The following is a 17,336-nucleotide window of genomic DNA, read 5'->3' as shown; positions in this document are numbered from 1 at the left end:
TCAGACAGGTGTCAACAACAGTCCCCAAACCCAGGATTCCCCAACTAAGTTAACCATATAAGATATTACTGATGCATCAGCCCTGGGGATAGCAGCACTGCTGTTTGTGACAAAACATCCTACTGACCACCAGTTACCACCTTTTTGTGTTAAACTGCCATGGCTGCTCTGGAGTTCTATAATGAAGCGGGTTGGGGAATTGATCCAGTGGGGAAAAAAAAACAGAAGAAAAAAAGAAAAATATTTCATGTTCATCAGCTTCCAAGTGAAGAATAAAGAACACATTAAGTTACCAAATTCTCACCCAGCCTTCATTTAACAGACTAAAAATAAAAACAAATAAACAAACAAAACCACTGCCATTCTGATATTGCTTAAAATATGTTATATGGGAATAATGAGTCTCTTCCCAATTTGAGTTCAAAAAAGTTAATGTTTTCCCTTTCTTGTTCAGAACATTAAGTATGAACAGAATGCATGCAACATTTTTCCTATGATCATTTCTAAATCATGATAGAGGAAGCATTTGTACACTATTCATACTAAATAAAACCATATTGGATTTTATTATCAAATATATTTTCCATACTTAGGGAATGAAGTCCAGAGTGTGCAGTCCTGAAACTATCAATTCTCAAACATTTAACTGCAACACTTTCATGGGAGAGTTATGTTTTGTAGCCAACCCCAGACTGATGTGGAGGCTGTTGGATAATCCAAGTCCATGGCTGAGAGAGGAACTGAGCCTGGAGGCACTGTTTAGGTCAATCTGTGATTCTATGATTTTGCCTGGTTGCTGTAGGACCTGGCTATGCGCCCAGCACAGCTTCACCCTGTAAAGGAGGCCCTGGAGAAGTAATACCATCCGAATTGCTTCCCAGGATACCACTCCTCTCGTAGGTTTTGGTATGCAGCTCCTGGGGGCAGGAATTATGGCCACTGTTGCTTTAAGCCACTCAAAACATTTTGCATTTGTAACGTTGAGTTAGTGTGCAAGGGTTAAAGCAAGAAGAAAAACAACTAAAGTTCTGTTCTGTAAGAAAAATCTTTGCTGCCCTCTTGTGATGAAAATATTTTATCAACAGCATTTGAAATCAAAGACTATTTTCAATGAGAAAACAGTTCAACCCTTAATATAGTTTCACATTTAAGTAAGTTAATTGAGCAAAGCATTTCAGGAATTAGTTTGTTTTATTGTATCCATTCTATGTTGTATGCTATTCTCCCTGGACTACTTTATGACAATTATTTAAACCAAGGAAAAAGTCCAGAACAGGAATTTAACAGTGAGCATTTCCATTTGGAGCACAAAACAGGATCCATCATACTCCCTCTTATTATGCATATTTGAATACAGAGTCTCAAACATTTTCTTGACAGAAACACTTCCAACAGGATGGCTGAAGTGTTATTGCATCCCAATGATATTTTTTGTACACCGCAACAGAATACGATAACAGGAAAACGATAAAGGAAAATTAAACCTGGAATTGCAGTATTTCATGGGATTGCTGCTTTTAGACAAATCTTTTCCAAAGAGGGGAGAATGTTCTCAACACAAGCAAAACTCATGTTTAAAAGCCAAAGAAGTTGCTATTGCCAAAATTTTTGTAGCATCTAATCTATCAAAATGTGCACCAGGAAAATGTGATGGATTCATTCATTCATTTTGTACCCAATGGTCTACAGGTAGGCTGGGTACTGAGCCCCTGAGTCCTGGCAGAACAAAAGACTTCCAGGAGATGTGTTCTTTAGGTCCTAAATAATCTATTACACCCAGTTCAGTACTTTAGGAATTCCAATGTCTGCTCAGTGAACGTGAGATAGAAGTCCTCCATTTGGGCAACAGCAGCACTTTAGAATGATAATTAACATTTTTGCTAAAGTGGAAGACCACTGTATAACTGAGTAATTCAGCAATAACCTTCCAGCTCCAAATGATAACTTTTAGCAAGCATTACTATGCTTATCTAGTGAACTACTGCTTGCCAACTAGCTGTCCCTCTTTTACTGTCCTTCTACCATTTCAGCTGGTTCTAGTCATGGCACAATGTCTAAATTTAAATAGTTTATGGAAATTGGTTTTTCACTATGATTCCAGAGTGAAAAGCAGCAATTGAAATACATGCACAGTTTCCACATCTTTTTGCCAGAGATTAAATGTGCCTACAGAATTAAGAAACAAGACAATAACCCTTGCAGAACTGCTTTCAAGAATGAGTATTAAAGCACAGAGGGGAAAAATTAGAGGGGCTTTTAACATTTAAACTCCAGTCTCCAAGTCAGAAATCTAATTTTATATAAAACTTTCAATGTTCAACAGTGTTTATAAGTTCATTAAAAATTCCATGCCATCTATATTTTCAGCTGAAAGTTGGTTTCATTATTAATCAGCCATTAGCACCCAGCTCAGTAAGGTCTTAGCAGCATTTAGGCTTCTGACAAGTTTGGATAGGTTCTAACACTGTACAGAAGCTTGTCATAGAGGAAAATATATGTGTTAAGTCTTTTTGTAATGAGAATTTCAACTAATCAGAGCTCAGAAAGTGAAAGTAAGCTTTGTTTTTGTTTAACTAAAAATAAACATGTCATCCCCATGAAGCAGTCAGATTCTGTTGGGGCATCTGACAAGTGATAACAGAATCTGCTAGATGTTTTGCATCAAAAAATCGTGTAAGATTCAGTACAGACAAAAAATTTGCACCTGTAAAAATATAATATCACATCAAATACTAAATCATCACAAGACTGAAGCAGAGAAAGAAAAAAGCCTGAAGCTTAGCAGTACAAAGTGTGAGGTTACACACTTAAGGTTCAGTAGAAATATGGGGGGAAAAAAATGCGATCTTTTCAAAATTTGTGGAAAGAAAGTGGGAGTATTACACCTAGTGATTAAACTGTGATTGTGCAGAAGACATAAAGAAATGCATTGGTCAAAGTATTTTCTTGTAGAGAAAAGAAAGCCTCAATATTATTCAAGGTCTTGAGGAGGTTTTACCTGGAATAGTTGTTGCATTGATTCAAAGAATAAATTCCAGCGGAAACAGTGAGGAGTTGTTTGACACAACACCTGTTGTTGAATTGTCTTAAGAGATTAGACTAAATTCAGAGTTTTTTGTTGGTGAAATAACATAATCATAACATTGGGAGGAACAAAAAGTCTAAGGGGAGGATCAGATGTACAGAAGAGCTATTTTAACAGTAGTGCTAAGGCAACAGGTTAAGTGAATAGTGGACCAATCTGGAATAGGTCACCGACACGGTCATTGGACAGTATTCTATCTAGTTTTAAGATAGAACTTGATGAGTTGACATAAGAGGTTGGCACAAGACTCCAGGAGTCCCTTTCTAATCTGACATTGCTGTATTTCTTCACGTGCCTATGAAACAGAAAGAAATTACTTCTTGTATTAAAATGAACCAACAAGGCCAAATTGCCAAAGATGTTCTAAAGAATAACCAATATATGGAATAGGGAAGTAATCTGTTGTATGTTGATGAGATCCTTAATTTAATTAACAAAATTTTTAGCTAGTTAATGATAAAACATACTAATATTCTCTAGCCTATAAACAATTAAAAAGATTTATAACAATTTTTTGCCTAAGCTCTTTGATACTTGTCACCAAGGAAAGAATGATCAGAGTCTTGAGTAACCTCAATTTCCTTCTCACAAACCACTTGAAGTTTATGGCTGCTGCTCCAAAAAAAAAGATTTATGAAGTACAATTCCTGCAGCAACCTCTGTCAGCAGCAAAGGTTACTTCTAATAATTCTATTTTAGAATTTAAATTCACAGGTCTGGTTGAAACCATCATCTTCAGAACACTAAATTCATTCCCTGGGCAATTGCAGACAATATCACTTCTCCCACTATAGGTCATGTCTGCCTGAAGGGAAGTAAGTATTGCAAAAATAAGGTTTTCAGTAGTCCAAATAGTATCTTGAACATTATTCTCCTATTCCAGAATGAAAGAAAATTCACTCCTCCTTTTCCAACAATCTATTGTCAATTGCAAAAACAATTTTTGAGCTGGAGAGTAATTATGGGCTGGATATTTTAGAAAACACTTGACCATTGCCATTTCTACTCAAAGACCACTTTTGCATCCTTCTTCTCTGTGATAGCGCTTGACTTCAGGTCTCCAAGAAATAACTCAGCCTAGCAGAAAAAGAAAGATGCTAGGCATGAATCCCTAGGTCATTTTCCTACTGCAATCTCCTCCTCTGTAATCAATGTCATTCTTCCTAAACCAAAACTGTATACACATACCTCTATTCTCTAGCTTGCCCCCAAATCCTTCATCTCAATTGTTCCCTCAGAATAGACAGAACCATTTTCAAGTCCAAGTCCTACCAGTGTAACCTGAGACAAGAATGAGGCAAAGACTCAGCAAATACAAATAAGTATGGAATTAAAGTGCTGGTACTTGTATGCATGCAATAAACATGATTTTCTGGCAGATATATTGGGTTGATCCCTTCTTTCATGACACTGTGTTCAGTTAAATAGAGTTAGTACTAAAAATTCTATAGCATTTTATTCACCGTGTTGTTTCTCATCCTTCTAAATGCTGTGTGAAACTACTATCCCAGAAACCAAGTATGCTAAAAGTACTAACCAAATTACAAATCACAACAGTTAGAGATGAGAAATAAGAAGTGATATTTCAAGAACATCCTGAAGTGAATTGTCCTGGGCCATTTGTCTTAAACATCCAATAAAGGAAATAAAGGAAAAAAAAAGGAACGAAAAAAATCTTAAAAGTTAAAATAAAGGGATGTGTGAACAAATATTAAAAGAGGCTAATATGCAACTTATGGTATACTTGAAAGCTCTTTTTTTTGTTTTTTAAATCAGACTGCTTTTTAAATAGCTCAGTGTTACAGCTTACCTAAGAATACACACATTAGAATAACATCACAAATAAGGCACAAAGGACAGCATCAGAGGGAGAGCAGGGAATAACCACCAGCTGACTACAAGTGTTCTGCAAGATGCTTGTTACAAATGAACTCTTTGAAAGGACAAGTAGGACAATATCAATTGTAGAGGTAAATTAATATTATTTCTTCATAGAACAAGTACTGTGTCCATTTCTGTCACCTGTATTTCAAGCTCTTTATAATTGCTAGGAGGTTTAAAAGCAAAATAAAACAAGCACACACGTAAAAATTATTTGAGGTCCAAGAGGCAGATTGAGTTAGTTTTCTGTAAAGGATCAGCAAATTTAGTTCAAGAGCAAAATCAGTTAATTCTCCTAATTAAATCTACAGATAAAGAATGATTTCTAGCTGTAGATAATCCTTTAACTCAAGCAGAAGTATAAAGATGACCTAGTGTCTGGGAGCTGAAGTAAAGTCAGATTAGGTAAGTTCACAACAGTATTTTTAGATACATGAATATATACTGTATCACCTGAAGTTTTTGAGATAAAAGCTTTGTAAAAAGCAGTAAAATAGAATATTCACACAGCATCCATTTGGTTTAGAAATTACTATTCTATTGACTTGCATTACAGAGGCTAAGAGAACAACAAATTAATTATTCTGACAAAAAAATTCAGACAACTAATATGGGCTTTTAGGTGTCACTATTTATACAAATAGAAGTATTTTTTGCAAATGTACATAGTGCCCCACTTTGAGATATTTTTAAAACAGTTACTGTAATTTAAAATGAATAAATAAATCCAATAGCAAAGAATTTTTTAGAAATAATTTTCTTTAATTTGTCTTTAAGACAAGAATCACATTTTTAAACATCTAAGAGGTGTTGTAAGCTAAATAATACAGACTACATATAAATATTTATTTAAAAATTAAGATGTTAGTAAGTGCCTAGCTACTACTCAACAAGTAAAAGAAGACAAAATACTTTTAAATGCTCATTTTTTTAAAAATAAAAATATACTACATTGATTAAGATATATACATGAGAAGCTACCTTGGCAAATCAGCAAGAACAAATTGAATGAGACTTTCAAAATGCATATCTTCATATGAAATATAAAGAAATGAAATATATGAAGAGGAACAAGATTAGGAATTTATGAGAAGGGGAAGAGGAATTAAATGTAAGGAGTTGCATGCCTTACAAATTTAGAGTCTTTTTAAATTTCTTTTGCTTTGGGCGCTTCCCGGAGGAGCATCTTTTTTGTTCTTCCGTTTTGCAGATAAACTGTTACATTCTTTTGAGCCATGGAATGCATGCAGACATAAAATACAGAACTCAAATGCACATGCCTCTCTGCTACACAGCCCCCGATTCTTTACCAGTTGATATTTAGCAGGATATTGACATCTTGGACAGGGTTTTAGAGCTTCGTCAGTGAACAGAGTTTTAGCAACCTGTAGCAAGAGGAGGGAGAAAAGAGCTACTTAGTTCTTGTAAATGAAAACTTCCTAAAAACTAAAAGTGAAGCATTTCTTAGATACCTACTTTCAGGTATTCTTCCTGTCTGCTAGCTGAGTAACTAGTGTTACTGGGTGTAATTTCAGTGTATGAAGGTGGTGTTTGTAGTACAGGAGTTCTGGCTTGAGCTTGAACAGGCCTTAGAGCAGATCTATTGAGAATATTAAGCCTTGTGGCAGCATCTTCAGCCTTCAATAAATATTCCTATTAGTTTATAAAGAAAAGGAAAAAAAAAGAAAAAAAGGGAGAAAATTAGGGTTTTATTTCATTTGGTATTTTCAGCTGGATTTCGCTTGTTTGGGTTTTTTCCCCCTCTGCAACAACGTATTAGAAACGGAAATTATGTACAGTGCAAATATTTCCCATTAAATGTTTGTATTTAGTGAGGAATAAAGAGACAGGAATCATTAAAAACAGTCCCATGAGCAGAGTAAAAAGCCAACTGTCTTTTAGCACACTCTACTGGTCCTCATGTTTCTGAATTAGGACACATCTCAATAGCAAGTAAGGAAATAGCAAACGCAGCTTTTGTCACATTTAAAGCAAGGTTCCACTGAAGTGTGAGTGTATCATGTGGGGGATCTGAAAAAAATATACTGCAGTTAGTATGCTTACTCTTCTAGATACCCCTTAAACTTCTATATGTCCTTCTGATGTTCACAAATACACTGTGATGCTTAGCCACAAGCAGTCCTGAAAATAATCCGGAAGTATTCTAGAGTGGGTCCTACAGCACTGCAGACTAGAGTGAAATGCAAAATAAGGAACAGCATGGAACAATGGTATGAACAGGTTTTAAAAATATAAAGCCAAAATCAGTCACAGGATTCTCGAGAAAGGGCCGGAGGGGGAAAGAAATAGTCTTACATTGTTGAAAGACTAGTAGTCAAACTGCAAACAGCTGAAAAGCAGTAAGAGCCATTACATTCTCCTGTTAGAATTCTTCACCTACTCATGTTGGAATTGTCTCTATCGGCTCCCTTTCTGTAACTTTACAAGATGTTTCCTCTTTCCTTTGACCTGTCTTCTTTCATGCTTAAAAAAAAAATATCACTTTTGAGAACCACCTTACCTCAGTTTCTTCTTTCTGCTGTTTTATGTACAACTTTCTCCTCTTATCTGCCCTTTTATCTTGTACAACAATTTCACGCCAGTTTTTGCTTACTTTCCAAATGCTGGAACAAATTAATGAAAAAAATTATTCACTTTCACATTTTTCCAAGTAGTGCAGAAGTCATGATAGTAAGACTACCTGGTAAATATTTTTGCAGTTTCATATGCTTTGGTAATTTTACAGACTACTGCAATATAGTAGCTCATGATATTGTTTTGAGACACAGATCTCATATTGTCATGCACCATTCTATAGAATAACAGGAGAGCCTAAAGAACAATTGCAATATAAATAACAGAGCATAGCTTTGACTTAGAAAATTAAACCAGTTTCTTCTCTCCACTCACCAAGCCACTTACCAAGATTGTTTCTAAAGTCACGTTTTTGTGTTAAATGTTCTAAAAAGATTCATGCCCTTACACTTCCACCTATTCACCCATTCCCTTTGTAACTAACAACACGTGACACTCTTGATTTCTTTGAAATGTGACAATTTCTATTGATTATAAATTAATCTAGAAGATTTCTCATGAATCAAAATTCTTGGAGCATTTTTGTGCTTGAAAATAACTAAGGAAATAAAATGCACAAGAAAAAATACAGAAAACGTGTCTTGAGTACTGTGCACTATTGGGGAACTTGTAATGAGAATAAATTACTTTCTAGGCTTAAAGGAACTTTTAATATATTTCAAAGTTTACAAGTACTGTGATTTAGTTTTAAGTTTATTAATTTTCATGTTTGTTTTGCTTTTTTAATTACCCTTCATACTTTTAGAACTACACAGGAAGACCTACTTGATCAATGGTGACAAAAATTTTTATTTCCTCAAAACCAAATGAATTATATTGACAACACCTGGTATTCTAGAAGTTATTCTAATTCATTTGCAAGAGCACATATTTTTGTCTTGGGAGGGGTGTGTGCGTGCGTGTGTGAAGCCATAGTACTTACCTGCATAGACTTTCCACTGTCAAAGCATCTAAAACTATAGCAAGAACATGTTTTAAATTTCTGTCTTTTAATTCTGTTAAAATATCTAATTTGTCAAGGCCCATTTTCTTGCCAATAAGTCCAGGAAGGACATGATCTAATGCAAATATTTCTGTTCCATCAATATTCTCTGATATTTGCTTTTGGTCCGATCTTTGTCTCTGCAAGCAAATTTCATGAACTATTTTCAGAGCTGGAGTTCTTGAGAGATCTCCATGACTTACAACCAGGTCTCCATTAGATTGTTCTTTTAGAACTAATTCATGATCTTCCCTGGCAAAATTTCTTTCTTCTGTTAATATATGCATTGAAGTAGGACTGCCATGATTATCTTCTGTCTCTGACTGTGAACCCTGTTCCTGAAGAGTGGATAACCTTCTAACTCGTTCAAGTTTTCTTGTCTTTCTTTTATTATCTAGAATTTTGGAATCTTCTCTGTGCTTTTGTAAGAGCTCTTGGAAAGATCCCTCATGATCAGACAATGAGTCTCCTGATTTGTCCAAAGGAAGTGAATTATATCCACTATCCTCAGGTGTTGAAAGATCTGGGTAATTTACCACCTTAACAGGGGGAGAGTTTATATCACATAGTCCAAAATTCAAGTTCTCTACAGGACTGTTGATAGAAGTCAGGAATTTACTCTCATTGGCCTCGTTGTAAGTAAGAGTCCTAAGCACCCCATCACCAACTCTCATAAGAACACTTCCATTGAATTCATTAGTGTTATTAACAATTACATCCTTACACTGAATTGGAGATAAACTTTCCGATTCTAGCAATAAGGGGTCCTTACACTGGGACTCATCTACTGTAGAAGTCCTTTGCTGTGAAAAGGAAATTCTCCGTTTTGGAAAACAAGGATTAGAGCCCTCAGGTTTTGAAGTGCTAGTTGTCAGAGTTTTGTAACTTTTATCTTTTGAAGAATCTGCAGTAGTTTTTGGAAGTTTTTCTTCAGAGTTCAAAACACAAGAGAATTTTTTTTTCCTGATGCTTCCTGAAGAACTAGCTTGCCTTTCACAGCTTTCTACAGTTGTGCCAGCTTCAACAGTCTTGGGTAAAAGCAGTCTCCTGCGTAGCGAAGAGCTTTTTCTACTTGATTTAGGACTTTCAAAAACATCTGCACTTCCTGTTGCTTCTCTTTCTTCTGATATTGAGATAGAATTCAGTTCTTTTTCGATAGATGATGACACGGGAATGAAGGCATTTGGATGAATGTGCTCAGAATGCCCTTGTAGCAATGAAATACTTGTTACACTTGGTGCTTCTTTATGTTCTGCATCAAGATCTTTTACTGACTCATTGTATCTGCTGTCCAGAAATGCTGAAGTGCAACACATGTCTTTAAAATTTGAGTATTTAAAATTGCTGCTGGGAGATGTTAATCTATTTCTTTTAAGAATATTGAACTTCATTGAATGACTGTCTGACATCTTCTGCTTGACACTTTGGCTTTGTAAAAGAAGATACCAGTGTTGTTCCTGAAACAAATGACAAAGTAGTCACCAAAACACCCTCAGATTCATGAGAAAGCCCTGTGTCAAGATAGCAGCCATGACAAAAGTATTTTTATTAGTCTTAGTAGAAACTGCTTATAAACGCACACAAATATAAATTACTATCAAGTAGGTGGTTAGAACAAGTGATTAAAATGCATAGTATAGTATTAGGCAAATTCAAACTTACATCCAGTTAGCTAATTGATGTGCCAGTCCTCATCTGTGGAAAAACACTTCAGATAAGCAACACAGCAACTAGAGGCTCATTGGTGCTGAAATTGGCAACAAAACCCTCTAGCATTCCAATAGGGCCAAGATTTTTATTAGGACGGGGTTATTGGTTCATCCAACACTAACAGTTCAGTCCTCAAGAATGAGCAGAAGCTCTGATGATAGTGAGTTTAGACAAAAGGCATTTTCTCCTTAAGTAAAATAAGAGGATTAATCATGAAGTCACAAGTCTACAAGTCTCCCTATTATTCAGATCCCTACAGTCCCTCGAGGGAATAAATTTCAAAGTGAGAAGTGCATTTTTGTCTTCCTCAGCATTTAGATGTTATTTTGTAAAGAAGATCTCTGCTTTTGCTCAGCTCTGTGTGTAAACACTGTTCTGAAGCTTTACACTTTAAATAAACTAATGGACTGACCGTTCACACACTCACCAGTGTGTGAATCACCAGGTACAGATCATTTAAGAGCTACTATATATTTTCCTAGAAAAGTTAGAAGTGGCTGATGCACACATCAGCCGTGGAAAAGACGCATGGAAACAGGCTTACTTTTTGCAATTCATAGGTGGCAGAGTTTCTCCACCATAACCACAGTGGCATTGGGTCATTTCTTTCTGCACACAAGACACGACAATTGTATAAAAGATGTTATGAGTAATGGCAGAAGGAGAACTGTTCTCACGGACACCGGAGTGATTCACCTCAACACTCCAAGACTCCCAGAGTTGGAATCAGCACCTTTCACTGGGGTGTGTTACTGGCCTCCATAACTGATATTTTGAAACATAAAGCCTGGAAATAGCAAGTGAACTTTCAAAACAGACAAAAATAGGAATCTTTAAATTTGGCTTAAACACCAAATACTAAGACATTGCTATTATCCCAACAGTCCTGACTTAGTTAAGCCCTAAGCCACCAAATACAAGCAGTGGTAACCCAGACTGCATGAGACAGGTGAGGAGGGGACTACTCTTTGATGACCTTGAACCATTAGCATTTTATACCCATGCTGAAGGTACTTTTTTAGACCATTGCCATATAGAAAATGCTTTGTTTTGTTTTCTACTGTAAGGAGAGAGCAATATATAGAAGTTCAAAAGGAACAAGATGTTAAACAGCAGACAGTAACACCTTAGCATAAAGACTTACACAATCTTGCTAATATCAGAATGAAAACAAACAGGTTTAAAACAAACAAACAAAAAACCAGACCAACATAACTGAAAAAAATTCTTCCAGGAAAGAAGGGTACATGAAAATAATTTCAAGACAACAATGAGGTCTGAAGTCTGGCCTCCTTCCTTTCCTTCCCTCATTTACCTCTAAAAGTACCTTATTTTCACATTTGTTTTCATCAGTGTTTTTTCCTCATTCTCTGTCTGACTCAGTGAAATAAATGACAGCACAAACAGGAAACACAAGGACATAGCTTTAAGCTAGTGCTTACATGAATTAGGGATAACTGCCATTGCAGGACCAACTCCAAACAGCATCTAGAATTTAATCTACATCACTTCTCAATGTTTTAGTAGACCTGTCACTGGTGATGTCCCCCAAGGGTCGATACCAGACCCAGTATTGTTCAATTTATTCATCAATGACTTGGATAAAGGGCAGATGCCTTCTCAGCAAGTCTGCTGGCAACACAAAGTTTGGAGGAGTGGTTGACACCCCAGAGGGCTGTGCAGCCCTTCAGAGGGAGCTCAACAGGTTGGAGAGATGGGCTGAGAAGATCCTTCTGAAGTTCAACAACGGCAAGTGCAGGGTCCTGCACCTGGGGAGGAGTAACCCCCTTCACCAGAACAGGCTGGGCTGATCTGCTGGAAAGCAGCTCTGCAGAGAAGGACCTGGGGGTCCTGGTGGGCAACAAGCTGTCCTTGAGCCAGGACAGGGTCCTTGTGGCCAAGAAGGCCAAGGGTATCCTGGGGTGCATTAGGAAGAGCACTGTCAGCACGTCGAAGGAGGTGATCCTGTCCCTCTAATCAGCCTTGGCGAGGCCTCACCTGGAGTACTGTGGCCAGTTCTGAACTTTCCAGTTCAAGAAAGACAAGGAAATACTGGAGAGAGTCAAGAGGAGCACTATGGACATGATGAGAGAACTGAAGGACCTCAGTTAAGAGGAAAGGATGAGGGAGCTGGGCCTGTTGGGCCTGGAGAAGGGAAGACTGAGAGGGGACCTTATCAAGGTCAGCAAGTGTCTGCAGGGAGAGTGTCAGGAGGATGGAGCCAGGCTCTTCCCAGTGGTGCCAAGCAACACATCTCTTCTCCCAGGCAACCAGCAGTAGGACAACAGGGCACAATCTTAAGCTCTGCCAGGGGAAGTTTAGATTGGATATCAGGAAGAAATTTTTTGCAGAGAGAGTAATCAGACATTGCAACAGGCTGCCCAGGGAGGTGGTGCATTCACCATCCCTGGAGGTTTTTAAGATGAGACTGGATGTGGCACTTAGTGCCATGGTCTAGTAACCACAGCGGTGTTGGATCAAGGGTTGGACTTGATGATCTCTCAGGTCTTTTCCAACCCAGCTGATTCTATGATTCCAAGAGGCCACGAGCAGGAACTGGAACACAGGAGGTCCCACGTGAACATGAGGAGAAGCTTCTTTACTGTGAGGATGACAGAGCACTGGAACAGGTTGCCTAGAGAGGTTGTGGATTCTCCTTCGCTGGAGAGATTCAAAGGCTGCCTGAACACAGTTCTGAGTAATGTGATCTGGGGGGGTCCCTGCTTGAGCAGGGAGGTTGGACTAGATGCTCTCCAGTGGTTCCTTCCACTTACCCATTCCCTAATTCTATGATTTTAGGCATTAGGTTGAAAATGCTGTGTCATGGACTAGAAAATAACTTTTTCCTATATTTTTAAAGGTATGAAGTCCCTGGGCACTGCACTGCTGCATTTCAGTGAATTAGTCATGCTATGAGCAAAGGACCACAGCAACACAGCTCTTCCTTTTGTAAGAGGAGGAAGACCTGTAAGAAACCTGCTGTAACAATACGCTGTTGTCTTTGTGTAATTTACAAAAAGAATAGAGGCTTCATTTTTATGCTGAATTTTGCGGTTAGTTAGCAAGTGTTGCCAGTAGATATTCCTTCCAAAAATGTTGATGGACAGAGGTTTAAAACTGAATGCTACTTAAAGACAGCTGTTCAAAAATCTCAATACTGGAAAAAAAAGACATCCCCCCAGAGAAATCCCATACCAAACCCAAACAAATAATACAGAATCACATACCCACACTTACCTTTAAAAATATTAATGTTTTCCTTAAACACGGTCACAGTCAAACTAATCACACATCTAACAAAAGTCCACAGGCTTCCAGACTTAGAAAATTAATTTTCAGGCAGCAGGCTGAAGAAACAACAAGAGGAAAAACTCATGCTTGCAGCTTCATTCTCAGGCATTCTATAGGAGAAATTATCTAATAACTCTGAACAACTGAGAGTAGAAAAAAATTAAAATATTACAGTATAAAATAATTTAATCAAACTTGTGTTTCAAGTAACATAAAAATCACAGAAAAACAAGGTTTTTGCAGCTGTAAGGGAGATCAAAATAGTGGAGTTAAAGGAATGCTGTTAACTCAAGCAGAAGCCAAAAATATGCTGTGCATAGTGCAACGTCCGGCAGGGGGAGCCTGTGAGCTCATTGCATTGATTTTGTCGACATTACAAAATATTATAGGATAATGTAAATAAAATTGTCGCTTCAGTACAGACACTGAATGAACAATGTCCAGCAAACTGCTTCATTTCACCTCTTTTCTACACTTCATTCTATACTTCTTCATTCATTCATACTATTTTATACTTCATTTTACTTCTTTACCTTCTGCTCTTGTGAGATCCCACCTGGAGTACTGCGTTCAGCCCTGGGGCCCTCAAAATATGGAGGACATGGACATGTTGGAGCGAATCTGGAGTAGGATGTGAAAATGATCAGAGGGATGAAGTACCTTTGCTGTGAAAACTGGCTGAGAGTGTTGGGGTTGTTCAGCCCAGAGAAGTGAAGGCTCCAGGGAAACCTTGTTGTGGCCTTCCAGTACCTAATGGGGGCCTGCAAGAAAGCTGGAGGGGGACTTTTTAGAAGGGCATTTAGTGATAAGACAAGGGGTAATGGCTTTAAACTGAAAGAAGGCGGGTTTAGGTCAGACATTAGGAAGAAATTCTTCTTATGAGGGCAATGGGACACTGGCACAGGTTGCCCAGAGAAGTTGTGGATGCTCCATCCCTGGCAACATTCAAGGCCAGCATGGATGGGGCTCTGAGCAACCTGGTCTAGGGGAAGGTGTCCCTGCCCGTGGAAGGGGTTTGGAGCTATGTGATCTTTAACATCCCTTCCAACCTGAATCATTCTATGATTTACTGTAAATCCCAGTATACAGCTCAAGCTGTATATGCATTAATTTTTTTTTCCAAAATGTATTACTTGTACAAATTAAGATTTAATTTAACACAAGATCTCATTTTACAAATACAGTACAAAATGGGAAGCCTTTCAGAGGTGCCCAACAGCTTTCGTAATAATAACAAGATAATATTTATATTCATAAGAGATGCCTAATGAAACTTCTTATAACTTGACTGACTTCTATAAGCAATTCTTTTTTATTGGGAGAAAAGTTTTGTCTACTAGATTTGATACATAACATCGAGCCCTTTCCATTTGGGGATCTTGAAGTAGTTCCTGAAAATATTATTAAACTTGTCTTAGACACCCTCAAACAGATGCGCAGGGAAGAAAAGGCTGGTTGCACAACAAGTCAGTTACAGAGCAAGTAACAAAATCCGTATCTGCTAAGTGCAGGTGCTCTGTGCATTTCCCATATCTATTATTAATTTTGTAGTTCTCAAATTGATCTACAAATCAACTGCAGAATTTCTGGAAGTTTATGGGACAAAATAAACTAAGCTGACCCAAACTAAATGCACTGCTGAAGGACGGTATTCACATATTTAGACAAAAAAATCATTTTTAACAAGGTTAGTCTTACAAAGCACCCCAAAGAGGTAAAAATGTTGGTAACTAGAAGGCAATGTCAACAGTGCCTCTTAGACATAAGTTCTAAGATGTTCATGATACTAATTTACATTCCCCAGTAACACACACTGAACAATTATACCTTGAACAAGATGATTTCTGACTTTATCACTGTTCACTATTGCTAACAAAACAGATAAAGACAACATTCTGGTCATACAAGAATATTTTCTCTGTTGTTTAAACATACCATATCTGTAGTAAAATTGATTATCTGAAGACTCTGTTCTTGACCTCCCTGAGACAACAGAGAAGTCATTGATACCTTAGAAAATATTAATACTGAAGATGACATAGCCAAGTCCTATCTAAATTATGTGGGCCACTTACCCTAATTCGTGAAGCAACTCAAGATCTTCCACAGTAAATGTGCTGTATTAGAAGAATTGCTTGCCCCTACTGATAACCTGAAGTGAGAAAGGATGTGAAGAGAAGAGAGATGTGTAAGACAAACATTACCCAGCTGAGGCACAGTTTTCAGTCCATGTATGTATGTGTGCAACGCCTAATTACCCAGGGACCAGCACCCGAGGGTCTCTCATCCACCTGGGATGCCGGACACGAGCAAAGCAACCGCTTCACCCCCTCATCTGGGAAATCGCTGGGCACAGGAGCAGAGCCTGGAGGCCGCCCTTCCGCGGGGTGCGGCTGAGGAGGCAGCGGGGCCCCCCGAGCGGGGCTGAGGGCAGGCTGGAGGAGCGAGGCCGGTGCCGCCCTAGCAGCTCTCGCCGCCCGACCCTGGGCCCGTTGCCCCTGGTGAGGAGCCGCTTCACCTCTCCCCACCCACACCGGCCCCTCGCGTGCGGCCGCCGCCGCTTTCCCTCGCTCGGGTTTGAACTACCCGCCCTCACCAACCGCTGCCTCCCCGCCCCCTCCGTGCTGCGGGCCCGGGGCAGGGCGGGAGCCTGAGGAGAACGGGACAGCCCCGCCCGCTCCTCCGGGACGAGAGACGGTACTCAGCGGGCTCGCCCCGCTCCTCACGCTTTATACTTTTGCCCCGCGGGCCCCGCCGCACCCAGCCCACTGTTAAAGCGCCCCTGCCGTCCTTCTCCTCAGGAGGCCGGTGTGGGTGAGGGTTTTCCGCCCCCTGCGAGGAGGGGGCGCCAGCGCTGAGGGGAGGCTCAGGGACGCGCGTGAATCGCGGCCGGGCAGTGGCTTTCACAGATAATGACCTTTATCTGCACCACAGCCTTTAAGCTTGAGTTGTAAGGGTTCTGGTTAAGTCGAGTTAATTAGTACGTTCGTGCCCGACGGTCCAGGACCGAAACAATCATTGAGCGTTTGTCAAGTGCATCGCCTTCAAAGCAGTCGGGTGGGAGATGCCCCGTGACGGCGCCTGGGTTTTGCTGTGGGTTCAGTTTTTCTGTACATTAACCCTCCCACCCCCCAACATACTAGACAAACACAAACCCACTAAACCCACGAGTACGTGGATGCCTATTTTTCCTGGGCTCGGTAAGGATAACGTGGAGCTAGGCAGGCTTACCTACCTGCTGGCTTCACACTGGCGGGATGGGGAATGTCAGACCCGAACGAGAGACCTACATTTAAAGAAGCGCAAACTCGAGGCTATCAAAAGAAATGTCGAAATTTTAAGTCATGTAATCCCTGCAGATGAGATCGGGCAAGTTCGCGACGTTCCCTTTTGGCAAATCCGCTCCTCCAGCCTCTCGCAGCCTCCGGACGGTGATATAAGACAGCCTGAGAAGGGCTCGAGTAAACACGCGTTCAAAAGTTCCCGACCCAGAGCCGGCGAAACCCGACATTTTAACGTTAAGAATATCGGTTTATGTGACGACAAGGTAACAGTTGTGGCTAAAAAGAGAAAGGTTCTTGGGGTATCTCCCCCTTCCTTTTTTAAAAGGAGAAAACATTAGAAACTTTCAGGAATGTAATAAAACTTTTTTTAAAGTGCTTTCTGTAGTATCATCTATTTCACAGGAACTGGATAAAATTGTTTCTCAAATGCTTGTATTTATTTATAAAATAAACTATCTTCTGAGTCAAATTGGCAGCTTGCTAGTGGGACACAAGAGCAGAAAGCTGC

General features: G+C 39.2%; 1 protein-coding gene across 18 annotated transcripts; it reads right to left on the bottom strand.

Annotated features, from left to right (window-relative positions):
- Nucleotides 1-5,740: 5,740 nt before the first annotated feature.
- Nucleotides 5,741-16,413, bottom strand: FBXO43 (F-box protein 43). 18 transcript variants are annotated; one of them, XM_032712249.1, is made up of 9 exons: nt 15,803-16,118; nt 15,620-15,696; nt 15,480-15,527; nt 14,205-14,327; nt 13,491-13,600; nt 8,484-10,000; nt 7,488-7,590; nt 6,443-6,619; nt 5,741-6,351 (listed from the first exon to the last, which is right to left on the bottom strand). In XM_032712249.1, exons 6-9 carry the CDS (start codon nt 9,950-9,952, stop codon nt 6,103-6,105), a joined length of 1,998 nt encoding a protein of 665 aa, XP_032568140.1. In that variant the 5' UTR covers nt 9,953-10,000; nt 13,491-13,600; nt 14,205-14,327; nt 15,480-15,527; nt 15,620-15,696; nt 15,803-16,118; the 3' UTR covers nt 5,741-6,102. The 18 variants fall into 18 exon arrangements, with proteins under 18 accessions (XP_032568140.1, XP_032568143.1, XP_032568152.1 ...); XM_032712252.1 differs by having other exon boundaries at nt 14,205-14,316; XM_032712261.1 differs by having other exon boundaries at nt 15,480-15,523.
- Between the last annotated feature and the right edge of the window lie 923 nt (nt 16,414-17,336).

Source organism: Chiroxiphia lanceolata, chromosome 1 (assembly GCF_009829145.1).
Source record: "Chiroxiphia lanceolata isolate bChiLan1 chromosome 1, bChiLan1.pri, whole genome shotgun sequence".
NCBI classification, from domain to species: domain Eukaryota; kingdom Metazoa; phylum Chordata; class Aves; order Passeriformes; family Pipridae; genus Chiroxiphia; species Chiroxiphia lanceolata.
This window is presented reverse-complemented; position numbering and strand designations above follow the sequence as displayed.